Source organism: Monomorium pharaonis, chromosome 1, assembly GCF_013373865.1.
Source record: "Monomorium pharaonis isolate MP-MQ-018 chromosome 1, ASM1337386v2, whole genome shotgun sequence".
Taxonomy (NCBI): domain Eukaryota; kingdom Metazoa; phylum Arthropoda; class Insecta; order Hymenoptera; family Formicidae; genus Monomorium; species Monomorium pharaonis.
The window spans coordinates 20,794,573-20,811,318 of NC_050467.1; the positions used below are offsets into that span (position 1 = coordinate 20,794,573).

Consider the following 16,746-nt stretch of genomic DNA (forward strand, 5'->3'; position numbering starts at 1 on the left):
AAGGAATATACCGTGTAGCTCAGTGACAGTTACTACGGGTATCTATATAGCGATTCACGGTACACCGCCTCTCATCGGCCTGTCTGCGTCGTGGAAAGGGAGTTTTCTTTATTAAAGCTCGCCGAAGTGACCAAAATATGAGTTTATATCTACTATGGAACCGCCTGCTCGTGGTAACCCTCGTCTGGCGGTTTTCGTCATCATAGAAAATGAGGTACAAATATAAATTCCGTTAGGTTTGTGTCTTTTGTTATAAAGTTTAAATAACTTCTGACTTACTTAAATATGGAAATAAAAAATAATTTAATAAATGACTTAATTTACATTCATATATACATTAATTAAATTATGTGAGTAATAAAGAGAATAAACACACGTAGATTTATGTAGACATGTATGTATACACATACATATGAGATGTTCATTGTGCTTTATTTAATGTTTAGATACTACGTAATTCAATTCCATATTTCAACGATCTAATAATAAGATAAGATGTCTTTAAGTTACAATCAATACTAAAATTATTTTAATTATTAATATATATGTTAAAATCAATAACTATTAAATTAAAAATAACAAGAAAGTTGCAGATGCAATTTCTCGCTTATCTTCTTCGGAAACATTATCGTAAAAATTCTCATACACTGCCGTACTTGTGATAATAAACCATATCTCAATGGAACTCCGGGGATTTAGAGGAACATTACGCTTAAACAATCCAGAGAGAGTGAATGATTCTCTGGAGAATTTCGATTTTTAGCCGTTATATATCGTGATATTTCGTTTAACGTTTCTAAAAATAAATTTATAAATACAAAGTAATTTAACAATCTTTAATAATGTTTAACAACCATTAATTTGTGAAAATGATAAATTAAACTAGTTACTATTCAGTGGATTTATAATTTTGATTAATCATCAATATTATCAATCATCAATAACTCATAAGATTCGTTAGATTTGTGTAAATTATTAAAGGGAATAAAATCTGTATAATACACAATTATGTTATTATAAACTTTGCAGAATTAAGAATATAATTCTTAAAAATTAATTTTCACGATTATTTACTTTTTTGTAGTTTGTTAAGAAAGATAATTATAAATACTTACAAAAATATTTAATAATATGTTGATATCATGAAATATTAAATAATCTTCCTTAGACTTATGGATATATTAGTTTTCGGCTTACATTTATGTAATGGTAACGGTCAGCAAAGATTCGTAGATAAAATATAATACAACGTTTCACTGCGAAGAAGGTAAAATGGTAATGTTGCACTTCAAAATTGTACAGTTTCCAACAGGGACCTAGATGAGGTGCTTTACAGATCTTAATGTGAATAGTGCCGTGTTGTGGTCATAAAAAGAATGAAGATGAAAAAAAGCATCAGGAAACATTATTACATTTTGTATATTTCAACAACGGACATTTCGGTGTATAATAAAATCTCGATTGCAATATTGCGTCGATGATAAATTTGATTGTTGATATATACGTTATCTATTCAAACTAATTGTACTTTTATACGTTTTTCCGATGCTTGGAAAATGTCAAAGTTAATATATACATATCATCTGCGAAATAAAATTATATATGTGCGTGTGCGTGTGCGCGCGCGCGCGCGCGCGTGTGTGTGTGTGTGTGTGTGTGTAAATTTTCATATTAATTCTATTTATATCGATTATATAAAATAGTTTTCTTCTATATTAATAATTATCTACCTTATCTCTCTCTCTTATCATTGAGAACCTTTAATATCCATATTCCGTGACGTTGTGTAATTAATGTTACAAGTACATGCAATTGTAACAAGTATTGTTCTACTTTTGTTGTCTCTGCTTTGAAAAGGCCAAAAGCTCGAGACATGAGGCAAAATAAAACTCATTCTCAAAAACAAGTTTATACAGAAAACAGGATAAAATGATCACTCAAAACGAGAGTTTTATAACTGTACGTTCCTATAGCGTTACTTGTTACAAGTTGGAAACTTTTCTCCTTATAAATCGGTTACGTAAATTTTTATTTTAGTAATTAGATACATTGAGAGAAAAAAATACTAATAAATATTTTCAAATTTTCAAATTCAATTGAAAAATTCAAATAAATATTTTTTTGAATAGTGCTAATAACATATTTTATAGAAAATCAATAATATTTATTTGAAATAAGTAATAGTTTTCTATAATTTAGAAAATATTACTTGTTTGAAATAAATATTATTGATTTTCTATAAAATATGTTATTAGCACTATTCAATTAAATATTTATTTGAATCTAGCATTTTTTTTTCTCAGTGTATATGTCAACTTTCAGATATAATTAATAAAAATATCTCCATAGGTAAAGAAATCATAATTAAAAAAACATAAAAAAAAGATAAAATAATTTAGCAATATAGCATCACAGTACGGCTATCTTATAATCAGATTAGATAATTGAAATAAATTTTTAAGTAAGATTATAAGAAGAGTATAACTAGGTCATTCAGTGCATCCCACTTTCACCGTTATATTCGCAACTGTTTCTATATGTAGCGGAAGACGCAATCACAATCGCCTGCCTGCCTTACTTCATCTTTTTCTTTTCTTTTGTTTTCTCTGCTCTCGACCTCTTTATTTCGGCCGCTTTTTCAGAGGTCCGAGTTGCAACTATTTCGCGTTCAAGCTCTCTTCATGCCGATAGTTAGTACGAGATATCCGAGGAGAGCTTTTTCGAATACCTCAGCATTTAAATATTCGTACCAACCTAGTTCCCGTGATGTGCTTGGACATCTCAGCCCCTCGAGCTACCAGTCAGTCGACCAACGAGCCGATACGAATCGCGGTTGTATTTCAAAGAGCTCCCTTTCCCTCTTTCCTCCCTTTCTCTTCGCTCTTTTACCCTTCCACGATCAACCGCCCTTCACTTTTCTCCTGTCCCTTGGCCGTCGCAGCTGCTTTCTCTATCCCTTTGCTCGCTATACGATCTGCCGTATAGTCGCGTTGGCTACAGTTGTGTGCCGCGAAGTGTGCGTCATTGGTAAAGCGGGGAAAGGCACTTTCATAGAAAGACCGCCGTTTCTGGTGCCGCATCGTTTTACGTGTTGCGTCCGATCGTGAATACCCGGCTCGCCATCGGTACCTTTATCTGCTCCTCCGCATCGTACGCTCGTAGACTTCTCTTCGGAAGTGCCTTTGTTCGAACGAGTTGGTAGAGTATTGCGATGGCCGCGGCGAAAGCCAGTTGCGGTTGCCGTTTCGCTCGTGGAAAAGAATTACCGATTTAATATCGTGACACGCTAGCATGCTAAACATTCCTATACACCGAATGTGAATATAGCTCGGTCAGCTTTGTTCGGATTTTAAACTTTTCATAGCGTTGCGCAATAACTTTAGAAATTTCGCGAATGTAGATATTCAACGAAATTTATTTTTATTTTCACGACAACCAACCATCAATAAGCGGAATTATTTCGGAATAATTATAAATATTAATTTTCGTTGATTTTTTATTATAAGTATAATTATATCAAGTTAATAAGGTATTTAGGTATTTTTAATATGTGATATATTTAATATTGATAAAAAGATTGATTATAACTGACTTTATTTGCATTTTGTAATTAATCTCCTTGTACAATATATTTTGTATTTATTAAGATAATAATGCTGTCATGTTCTGACAAATTAATATCGCTTAGTCTCATCGGGCTTGTTGAGAGATAAATAATGATCTCTCACGTGGAAGACCCTCATCGGCCGTCCAATGTTACCGAAATACTTTATTTTCTTATGTTATTAAGTATATCCATTCCCCTCTTATCATTTTTCGTATGTCACGTAAAGTATAGCTAATCATCTATAGGGAGAATAAATCAATTCGTATCTGACCTGACAAAAAGCTGCTTTAGGAACGACGAATAAAATCTTAACAAATTAAGTGGTATCGTCGTAAGAAGACTAATTAAATTTTAATTGTGATAAATTGCACGTAACAAATTTTGTACGTAAGATTTATGTATTTCTGTACTGTATTGTTTTGCTAGTTTTATATATATAGAATCGTTAACCGTTTAATTAAATTTTTAACATTAACAGAAATGTGACTAAAAGTTTCTAGAAATGATATCCTTGAATGATATCCTTTACTACTTCTTGCTGGGATAGTTGAATAAAATGTTCCGAGCAATATCGCTTTGTGTATTATCATCGCCTTGTTTCACAGATATAAACTGTTCGTGAAATTCATCCAGATTAAGTCTACCAAGTCAAATACAAATTCGAATTGAATGCTTCGCGTTGCCCGTTAACACGGAAGTACAGCGAATAAAAAGTTCATCGCGCATCGCTAACTCTTAAAGTTATCCGAACTCGGTCGAATTCGTACCGAGGACCGAAAAGAAGAACTGCCCATTGGAGAATCCGGCGATGGGAAAAAGAGAGAAAAGATGAGAGAGAACGTATACATATCGTTGTGCCGTCGAGTGAGCTGAATATTTTACTTGGACAAGTGCTTGGGCCCAGTGTCGGCATATAACCACTATACCAAAGGTAGTTCTTTCTCTGCGACATCTCTCTCGAGGCGTACAGCAGGTTGATGTAGCAGACATCAAGTCTACTAGTCTCTACCCTTCTTGTTTTTTTTTCTGAGACTATTATATTATTTTTTTCGGGGCGTGTATGTATACAGGATGTTTCTGGTTTGCGATTTCTTTTGACTATTAGTAAGTATTGTACGAAAAGAAAATTGTGTGTAAACAATTACGAAATAAATTTAAAAATTAAAATCTTAATGTATCATTTTATTATAATTTTATATTTGGGAAACGCAGTAAGAGCATTAACGTGATCGTGTTAAGATCAATTATGTTAAAAATCAAATATGTATTTTCTAAATCGTTTGAATTTATGACATAATATTTATCAATCTGAAATGTACTAGAAACAAGTTATATGTTGAGGAAAAAGGATGGTGCCGCCGGAAGACCCGAAGGAAGTAGTAGCAGGCAAGTAAAAAGCATCCAAAGTAGCCTGAAGAGCCTATTTACAGGAAAGTATACATTATGAAACATACACTTTTATGAGCTAATGAGCAAAGTGCTCTTCTATAGTGCTATTTAGGTATAGCGATCAATTCTTTATGTTGAGAATTTTTATTTATTAAAATCGTGTTGATAAACTTTTTTGTTATTACGATCCAATGGCTCTAAATTAAAGTCAATGCAAATTTATAAAAAAATATAGAAGCAAAATATTAAACAATTGATAATTTTACATTTCACACTTGCGTAATGTCTAATAATATTATACAAGCTTGGTAGCAAACATTAATTTCAATTTAATCCATTTTTTAAATATTAGATTTTTGACTCTACAGTTGTAAAATCTTGTACTTATTTTCACATTTTGTTTAACAAAAAAGTTTATCAACACGATTACCTTTTCATTTACTGACTTCTTTTCTGAACTGCTTCTTTTTTATTTCATATTGTGTGATAGTATAACCATGCGTAAAATGAGAAAGCTCAAACGTTATTTAATTTTAATAATTAAATTACTCGTTTAAATTTATGCTTAACTATTTAATGTCATAATTGTCTACATGTACTATATAAAAACCTATAAGAGTACAATTTTTTTAGATCAATTTCTATTTAACTTATAAGTTTCTTGAAGTACATACCTATTTTTGGTAATAATAATTTCCACTAAAAAATAGATTGTTTTAAAATAAAAGCATTAATTTGCTCGATCTTGCACATCAAGTAAGTTGAGCGGCAAGTGAATCATAGACGAAGGGTAATGAAACTGAGAGCTTCGGGACAAGACTTGCGCGTGACATTGATTTCGGCAGGTTCGATTCCTGGCAAACGAGATATTGAGCTTCAAAGCGAGACTCGTACGTGGGCTGTATTTGGATGTACTTCGAGTCTATCTTCTCTCTATCTGTGCAAGGGGATAGCGAGGGCATGGCAGGAGATCCTTAGCAGGGTTTACAAAGAGAATGCACGATGCAGTCTCTTACTAGATCTCTGTCTCTACTCTTCCTTTTCCTCCTCCGTCACCGTTTCGCTCCTCTCTCACGCTGCCTTCCACGCCCTTCTTCCGTCGCTCGATATTTCAGACTCTAAGCATAATTCTAACCCTGGTGGACTATACGCGCGCCGGGGGGATTCTTCCGTGGCGACGTAGAGTAGCAGCCTCATTGAAATTTCATACCCGTTGACCTACCTACCAAACCCTCCACCTCGGATATGCTTGGCTAGTTCACTCGAACATCCGACATCCCGAATACTTCCTACTGCGGGAGCCAACCATTACACGTCTCCGGCATCATTCCTCTTTCGCTTACAGCATCTCTGTTGAGTTCTTCGGAAAACTGTTTATGGAAAGAATGGTCCGTTCCCCGACGTTTACTCGAAGGCCGTACGCAACGGTCTGACGCCGCGCAATGCTTACGCGAAGTATCTCGAAAGTTGCGAACGAAGTCGGGAAAGTGAAGGAAAGTTCACCGTGCCGAAAGAAGTTTGTGAAGTACGGAGGTACTATACTTACCTTCACCGTCTACGGAACGTTAAAGACGTTAAAGAACGCGATGGTGTTTTAAATTCATCAGGCGAAACGCGCGAGAAAATTGATTACATATTTATTAATTTCTTTTTTGCGCAAGGTAGTTTACAAAAAAAGCTCTAATGATGCTCTTCTTGCAACACGTTAAGATATATAAGCGTCAATTTGATATCCTTTCGACGCGTTACACGAGTCAGCGTGCAATTGACACTTCCTCGTAGCAAGTAAAATGATGATCGCCGAGGGTCACTAAGATTTCTGAAGCTGTGCACGGTACGCGAGACAATTTCGAATGCTACGGCACGTAGATACGTTAAAGGCGGTCATAACTATGTCACAGCTTCGTTGGACTGAATTCTCTTTGACTATTTGCCGAGGGGCGAAGCGTCGGTTGAGACGTAAGAGGAGGTTGGGAAAGATGGCTGGAGCGAGGCTAAGTTTACGGGGTCAGTTTGTCGAGGGGCGGCCATAGGGGGATAGAGGCAGAGAGCACCGAAGCGGTCGCCTTCTAGAGCGAGGGAGTTAGGGAATAAAGAGGAACGGGGCATCCGCCCGCCGCGCGCCGGTACGGTCCGGTGGGAGACGCGCGAGAAGGGAGGTAAGATTTAAACTCTGACAACGTCTCAAGTCCGAGTGCACCGCTCGTTCACCGGATTCGGCCGCTAGCGACCGGCTACTATTACTACTATAACCATGGTACCGAGATCCGGGATGGAATCCCCGGACGCCGGAGACCGAGGTGGAGGACTCCAGTCTCCGGATTTTAAGTGCCTACCGCCGAACCAGCGAGGCGCATTATTCGGCGACTTCCTTGAATCATTTCACGGGATATCGCTCTCCACGACCCTTTCTACGACGTAGTCCTGCCACTCGTGCTATCGTTGTGCATCAGAAGGGCAACCGTATGTACGGGTAATACGGGAGAAACGATCATATGTATTTGTTAGAGCACGAAATATACGCGTCAGATTTACCGTGGATAAAATGAGATTGACGTGAAAGTTTTTCGCGTGAGGTGATGAGATAGAAATGAGATTGTGTTGAAAGATATATGAGAATTCTATCTTATTTATTATTTGTTTAATATATAATAGGCAAAAGAATAATTCTGATTATTTATAGTTGACAATATAATGTATTGTAGAAACAAATAAATAGTGCCGTAATATCAGTAAAAGTCACAGCTTAGCAAGCTCTATTAAATCCATTCGACTAGAAAATTTCACGCTCATCATCAACGAATTATCGGTGATCCATGAATTATAGGACGGTCTTAATCTATATGTTCATTCTCTAGTCTCCGCATAGAATTCCGAACTGTAGACTCGCTCCGTAAACCGTAGCAGGAAGTCACAAACCACTCAGAGGAGTAACGGGGTGGTTCCAGGAGGAAAGACCGAGAGGTCAGAGAAGAGGCGGGTTTCTCTGCTTCAGGAAGGGAGTGATAATCTTGAGGGGTAATAAATCAAGTGACCGCACATTCGCAACACTCGTGAGTATATGGATCTGCGTGGATTTGCGCGAGCAAGAATTGCGCCGGCGTAAACGCGAGCGATGGAGTGTGAAACGTTAAGCCCTTTGTTGGGTGGCATAGTGCACACGAATTGCATCTAGTGTCATTAGCACTGTCAGGAGATCGTGACAGTGACAAAATTACGAAACGGACGTCGTCGCCATCGTCTGCCACCGGGAAAGATTTTTGAAGATCGTAACATTTTCAGGAATTTCCGCTGAAGCGTAAGCGCTATGCGGGTTCGGAATTCCTCTGACATACCTACTTGGCGTAATTCCTGGCATTCGCTTATGTCAGAGCGTGCTACTTTTAGGATTGAATAAAATGTATCAACGAGTAAATAGGAGTTTACCCGGTATGAGAAATGTTCGGTTGCTTTCAGATAGCCAATAAGAGGGTAAGTAAGTACGTAGCCAGCGAGAGGCTCGTAAGTAATAATTCTCTTCCACCCTCGAAATTCGATATCCGGTGGGGTAAGCTATTTCGTTGGGTCGTTGCTTTGATCCCCCTTCGTCTTTCTTACGGACTGAGTACAAGAGCCGGTATGTGCATTGGAAAATGAAATGGATGAGAGCATCTGGTAATAGACATTAAAGAAAGAGATAGAGGAAAAGAGAGATTGCACAAGCGACAATTGAATTATATTAATCACAGTAACGATGTTTGCTTAATGCAAAAAAGCTGACATTTTATATGCCGTTTCTGAAAAGTTTTTCATTTTTGTCGCATAAAATTTGCACATCTCTAGATGCGACGCGCTTCCGTACTATTCTCACGAAGTTTTAAAAAGCTTTTGGCTGACAAGCACGAATGTCGACCACGTGCGCGTTGATAATCCTGAAAAAAATTACGGTAGAGTTAGAAGTTACTTTGCGCTAATGCAAGGAAGTCTAAGCGCCACGCTGCGGTGGCGGTGTGGAATACTCACAAACGAGAAGGAGGAAAAAAAAAAATAACGCCGGACGGGACAGTGAAAGCTGAATTATTATGTCCCGACATTACAATTGAACCAGTCGTATCCCTTACCTGTCCCTCTCTCCTCCTCTCCCCTGTCCCGTCCGCCGCCTACGAGAAAGTTGTCTGTACTTTTACGGATAAAGATCTCGAGCAAAAGTTACGGTCGTTTGCAAACTAATCGAGCCGTCTCTTTCCCTACAGGGTGTCGAAACTTTCGGAGGCTGTCAACTTTTCCAACCGCCCTTGCCACTACCTCTCCCATTCTACCGTCTCCCGCTCCAACACTTCTTTTTACGCTTACCCTCGACGATCTGCAAAGTAAAGCAATCATGCTTTTTTATCCTTTCGACGCTATCTCACACGCTTCTTCTTTATAGCTCCGGGTTGGAGAATAAATAGCACCGATGAATTCTTAAGGAAAGCTGCCACGAAATATTTCGATCATTATCGGCGTGTTAACCATTACATGGAAAGCTTTCGCCGTAATTTATAAGCGAAGTTACCACGACGAATAAATAACTTCAGTCACTATATTGAAATAATTTCTTTTTGTTATTTACGATATCTTTTGTAACGATTAACGTAGCTAAATCACGTCACTCTAAAGTAGAAAAATACGAAAATAGAAAAAAAGGTATTAACACACGCGCATGTGAATAATAATCAATATTATTTATTTTCGCAAAGGTTAGCTTGCTTTTATTAGCTCACGTATTATAATTGGAAGTGCACTTAAATATGATGTATGTAACAGAAAGTACAAAAACACCAATGTAAACTTTTATACATTTTAAAAAAAGTATCATGTTACTTTTAATAAAATATAATCATTTTAAGCTTGGTTGTCTGTGTAATATTTATATAATTTTTGTTCGAAAAAAGATTCGCACTCTAATCACAAACGGAAATATTATCGATCTAAAATTATGATTTTTGTTATTAAAAACATTATCCAATGCCCTGTACACGGATCAAATTTAATCTTCCTCGACAATCACGCACTAAGTCTATTATGTTATGGTACATTTCCATGGGATACGCACTGCATGTAGCATTTTAACAGATCGTTCAGAAAGGCCAAAATAACAAAACAACACCGTGTGAACTCTCGACATTTAAACTCTCCAGTTATGCATGTTGGGAAACTCGCCCAGCGAAATATTAATTCGGACGCACGTTGTATACATGGTAGATCACGCGTGAAGGGTACGATAAGCGCTAAACGCACGTCTGGTTAAAACAGAGAATATACGTTAAGGATCAATAGAAAACCGGCGCGGTTGATATAATTCGCAAAAGTCTTATGCGATTTGCGTACTTTCAAGAACGATTGAGGCTAGCGAGGCGGAAAACGTCTTACGTTCGTATGAGACAACCGATTATGAAGGACAAGCCGATTACCGACTACGACTGGCAACTTTAGTGGATCAATCACAATCAGACGCCAACAATTGGATCGGTCCAGCTCGCATTTAGACCGACATCATCCTTCATAGTCTACTGATTAATAGTCATAATACGGGCTTTAAGTAGAGAAAGACCGATAAGTCGGACGCATTGCTTGTCGATCCGTCAACGCAAATCAAATTACAAGTCTACTTAGCACTATATGTAATGGCTTCGGTTCCATAGAGCGTTAACGAACAAGATATACCGTGATTCTGATCAGGATCGATCGGTCAGTCGGTCGAGACTAGCTCGTCGCGAGATTGATAACGAGGGTCGTTAAAATTCTGTTCGCTGCGCCGTGAGAAACGGTGTGGCCGAATATCAATGTGTTCGCGCGTGCATGACGGCGTTCATGCATCCCACATAGGCGTTGCATACGCGTACATCTTCGTACGTGTAGGATCGCGTATACGCATTCACACGTGTGCATGTGGTCGTCAACTGCACGCACACGTGGCCGCCGTAGTGGCATCCGTGTGGAACGCCTGGCGCAGGTTTCAGCATGGAAACGACTCCCTTGGGTACAGCTATATTAAAATTCCTAAAACTTTTTAATCTTTCCGCTGTAGTTAAATATTAATAACGAAATCTCGAATACGGCAATGTGCATGGCGCTGCTCAGGGACATGCCGCATGCCGGTCTACTACTCGTTATACTTTTGCCAAGCAGACTGCGCCGACGGTCTCGACGGCTCGCCAGCTCCTTTCGCATTCTCTAGTTTTAGATCTATGGATTAAAACTGGATGGCAGCGGTGGTGGACGTGCAAAATGGTAGGACGATGGGAGGGTGGTGGTACGAAAGGGTGAGGGAGACCGGTTATAACGACGCCTTCGTGTATCATAAGTTAGGATATGTACGCTGGACTCTGCAAATGTGTTAGTCACGTTTGCATGCGCGGGGGTGCGGGCACGTTTAATGGCAGCACGCCTGTCCCAGCGTGAATGTGTATATTAGATGGTTAGGTATATATCGGCAAAGGGCAACCGAGGAGAGCAAGGCGACCGTGCAGCTTACTTAACCACCATTTAAACCTGAAAGCAAGCTTTGGTTCTCCGCTGAGATCAAGCTGTGACACTAACGGCCTAACGCTGTACTGAAATGCCCAAAACGCGCGATCATAAGTGACGATCCCGAGAGCAACATGCATGAATTGCTTCTTTGAGTAATCAATGTACGTTGTGTTGTATTTCTACATAATATGTTCTCTTGATTTAGCACTATTTGAATAATGAAAAGATGTAAGATTATCAGTTTTGTGTAGCGCAACATTTTCTTACTTGATATATTAAAAATTTTGAAAGAATTTAGTGTTATTTTTATCTTATGTATAACTTTCTTTTACGTATATATTAGGGGTTCTTTTTGTTTTTTGTTTTATATATATATATACATTTGATAATAAAGATATAAATATAAATATAAATATATATATATATATATATAAATATATATATATATACATATATATAATGTTAGATATATAAATAATGATAATTTTATAACCCTATGCAATAATTTATAAATAAAATGTACGAACGTGTTAAACATCAGTATATCATTTTGTATCACTCGAAACTATTTTGTCTTTGACGCTGGTAGTTACTTCAAATCTGCAAGAGTAATCAAAGTGCAAGTACAATGTGCTCGTATGCAAATGTGGACATAGGTTGAAGCAAGTTGTCGCACTCACGTGAATGGACTATTCTAGAAATCCCTTTCCTATTGTAGTCATTGTAGTCGCACATTGTAGTAACTATCCCTAAGTTTCGATAGATACTCTTATAGAGAACAATGATCTTCATCGTATTATAATATGATATTAATGTAATGGAACCATCAAACAATTAAATAAATAAAGGAGTTAAATCCATCATCATTAAGCACATTTTAATATGTCTTTCAAAGTATTCTCGTTTTGTTCTGTACTATCAGTAATTGTGACATTGATTAAAGCCTCGATTTATGTTTCGATGCTGCATCGTTTGCGAATTATGACCGATAATTAATTTACGTGGTTAAAATTTCAAGTTGCATTGTTAAAATTTCTAATTGATAGCGGGCGAATCAGCAATTTGTAATTAAATTCCATTGTTAAATATAATTATGCTTTGTATATTTAATACGAAAGATTATTTCATAGGTACATTAAGCATTCTTGGAAAATTGTATCCTGTAATTTGAGTGGTTTAATTTAAGCCATCTCTCTCATGAATCTTATTTTCTTCTTCTAACAATATATTTTTTAGTGTTTTAGCTCATTTCAGTTTTTACAACAATATTTCAATTGTTGCAATTTACTGACAAATATGCTCTTTATTTATAAGAGAGAACAATGATAATTAAATCAAAATTAATTATTTATAAAAACCTTTTATATAACAAATATTATAAATGATTAAGTTATGTGACATACAAAATATATATTTTTTAAAAACATATATAAGAATTACATTACTTTTTTAAGTAAAAACTTATTACAATTAAGAAATAGATATAGTATTTTTGGATGAGATATAAGTAATCTTCTCACGTTACCAGTTTATGCAAGAACATAAAGAAAACGATCACATATTTTGTGATGACATTTCGCGATGATGGGTCAGCCGTGTATGTATGAAAAAATATATGTATCTTTTCACATATATATCAAGTATATACATATTATATATATATTTTTATATACACACACACAATATATATATATAAAACTAAAATTTATGGTGCAATATTCATAAAGGTTTGCCCGAAAAGCAGAAGCGCTAAACCGCGTTTCACGCTTGCCAAGCGATATTCGCCAGCATGGCGTTATTCATATTTGAAGGAAATACGCTGACCGGCATGTATAAGAATCGTGAAATTGCTTAGCATGGAATATCGATATAAGTTTGTGATAACTCGCTGTTCTAAGCTATATTTATTATTGTAGGAAGTAAAATGTTATTTCAAAGGTATATTTAAACAGATTTGTCTTCGTTATCGCTAAATATAACTGATTATACGTATACAACAGTTTCTCGTAGTATAACAATTTCGATCAAATGTCTCGCACTAAGGATATAATTAATCACGAATGTTTATCGCGAAGGAACGAAGCATGGCAGGCCTTTCCGAGATAAACCATTTGAGGCAGGGAAGAGCGTTGAGATCGGAGAAAGGAGCACAGAAGAGGCGTGAGGAGCATTGGTAGAGGAGAGAAAAAGGAACGGGCCGGAGAAAAACAAAATAAAAGAGGAAAACCGCTGGCAATTTTTCACTAGCTTTTTAAAGCGCGGCTTAGGTACTCGTGGAGCGAGTTTGAATCGATTTTTCCAGAGGGGAGAGAGGGCTCATTTTTCTACCGTCTTCTTGTGCCAAACGGCGCAAACTGTACCTACCTCCAGCTGTTTCGTTGCTGAACACGGTTGTCGCTCGAAGGCCGAGTTTAGATTGGAATCTGAAATTTCGATACTTCGCTCTACGATTTCTTTTTTTTTTTTTTTGCTATGAAGCAAATACTTGCGAAGTTTCGTGAGCCTAGAAGTGGTGCGTCTGCATGAGCCAAGAATAAATCAAGATGTGAAATCCGAATGGAGATTTTTTGCCGCAAGAGAAACTGATACGAAGATGCCTCAGAAAAAGCGACTCTATCCTTCACAATTTTTACGGATTAAGATTTTTAATTCGTGTCAGATATAGAGAGACAATAAAGCGAGATGTTGTTATAAACATTCATCCAGAGCAATATTACGTATGAAACAAATATACAGAGATCAAGTAGTCAACTAAATTTAATTCGTCTACTTCTATTACAATGTATCGTGGCGCGAAATCGCGATACTGTCCCTGACTTTCGTCACGTAAAATCACAGGGCGTAACGTACTGGTTTGCAGATACAATCGATGTAGAGCGCGGGCTTACTGACACTTCGCATGCTCACAAAATGTAAGCTCAATACGTTCCTTTTGTTTTGCTCACGTAATTTCCTTGCGAAATCGAAGTTCTGCCGCTGATTATGCCTATTCTTAGACTGCCACGAATCCTTGGTGTATGTGTATGATAATTTACTTTTACAAGTGAAGGTAATTTTCATTATCTGAATATTTGAGAGCATGATCGCGTTAAAGTTCACAATTCCGTCTCTCATTGGCCGTCCGTTACAAATTACACCTACAAGTTTTTAGTTTAGTTTTTAATTATGTCTATTTATAATAGCATAATAAGAATGACTATTAATGATAAGAGAACATAAGATGTTTAAAAACATAATTAATAAATGATAATTAATAACAATAAATCTCAGCTTTAAAAATAAGTACATTAAAATGTTTGAATGTACCAAGAATTTAAAAAAATATATATAGTTTACATTTTCAAACTTTTATGTTCAATTATTTTAAATTATTAACCGTATTAATAAAAAAAAAGAAACACTTGAGAAAAGAGAAAAACGTTTGAGTTTGATCTATTATCAATAAATGACAGTGAACTCATGGAGGATTAATTATGTTCTTTAAATGGTGTGTCTGTAGGAATGTGTCAAATTAGCTCTGCCGCTGCATAAATGCATACGGTTTACCGTTACTGGTTTACCGATACAATCGATCAAGACTGCGGAGATTGACGCGACTTCACTTCCAGCTCGCAGCTCAAGCCCGACTTCGAAGGGTATCGGTGCTTGCGATATTATCGTCGTGCATCTATCGACCGGCGAGTTTAACGGAGCGCAAGGTCGCAGGACTCGTGGTAGCTGCCGCGCGATCGCAGAGATATGCGTTATTATTGTTCGCGTCGGTGCATCATGAAACGTCGGACGATGATGGAAACTCGTAAAACAGCTCAGTTAGGACGAGAGGGCGAGGTCGTTAAAAGTGTAATAAACTTGCGAAGCCGGTTGATAAAACGAAATATTCCGGATTTCCTTCTATTGCAACTTCTAAGGATTTGATTATGTCTATTTATTGTCGGCACTGACGTTTTCCAACGCGGTGGCTTTTCTTCAGTAAGAGCCGCGGGTTAGTATTGCGTTTTTATAAATTGCATTTCCGGAAGCGTTAAGATTGTGAATAATATTTGCGACTCCGCAAAAGCACTTGCAAATTTTCGATATAAATATTATAGTACTTTTTGCATTCATTATCGTAGATAGGATAAGAAGAGCTATTTGAACATATGAAATATATATGAACACCTTAAATATCCTATACAGAGTAAAAGATTTGCAATATTTTTTAATACTGTTTGTTATGTATAGGATGTTAAATATTTTTCTTTAGTTCTGATGTTTTTTTTTTTTTTTTTTTTTTACTACAAGCACATTTCTTCTTCAATACTTTTTATACATGTTTCAATGTATCTTATAAAATTTTATTAAGTAATTAATTATTTATTATTATTAGCTACATTCCGAATAAAAAAAAGAGTAATACATAAACTTAAAGTACGTAAACTCGTACCGATCCTTATAGATCCAAGATTAAATTATTTTGCATCTCTTTGAGGTCGTTAGTGATATTATGTTATCGTTTTATGGTGACATTATATTATCGCTCATATAACTCTAGTAGAACAGTAAGTCGTCTTTAATGAGCAAGATTAAGAAGACTTACGAGATCTCTCCGAAGGCTGAGAACGCTTCCCTTAAGGTATGTGTCTCGATCTCCGGGCTCAGGTCCCCAACAAATATGTGATAGTGTTCTGAAATAAAAAAAAGAGATGATTAGACTCACAGAAAAAATACTATAATATATTTCAAAATTGAATAATAAAATAGTATTTTGTCGAAAGAATATTTAATCGAAAACAATGATTATATTTCAACATTATTAATATCCGCAATGAGTGTACTATAAGTTTTAATGAATGTAAAGCTAAATATGAAATATTCATTTTGTTATAATTTATATCCAAAACCTATCTTTATGATAAAGCTTCGCTATTAATAGTCCAAAAATGTAGATAAAAATTCAGTAACTTGATAGAGAACTAATTAATGTGTTTCTCTGACATTTATTTGAAAAAAAAAAATTATATTTATGTTTATACAGGAGAAAAAGAAAGAACCGTGCGAAAGATCACGATGCAATTTTAACAAAATTTATTAAATTTTAATAAATGTCGTGTAATGTAATTTGTATTGCTCACTTGACCAAATTTGTTTTAAGTCAGATATTATCACTCTGCAAGATTTACATTTATAATAACAATACATTGAATAAATAATACATTTAGCTGTTTTCGGAATGTTTCTTCATTAAATTGTTAATGAGTACTTTTCTTTACTAACACTAC

The 16,746-nt window shown here is 36.1% G+C and overlaps 1 protein-coding gene across 7 annotated transcripts in view; it reads right to left on the reverse strand.

The window, feature by feature from the left end:
- The window catches only part of LOC105834520 (nucleolysin TIAR), a 532,534-nt gene that overhangs the window by 81,774 nt on the left and 434,014 nt on the right, over positions 1–16,746 (reverse strand). For all 7 annotated transcript variants that reach the window (XM_036295522.1, XM_036295524.1, XM_036295523.1 and 4 more), the window contains one exon: positions 16,065–16,152. In XM_036295522.1, the coding sequence (XP_036151415.1) occupies positions 16,065–16,152 (88 nt within the window). The remainder of the gene's footprint in view (positions 1–16,064; positions 16,153–16,746) is intronic.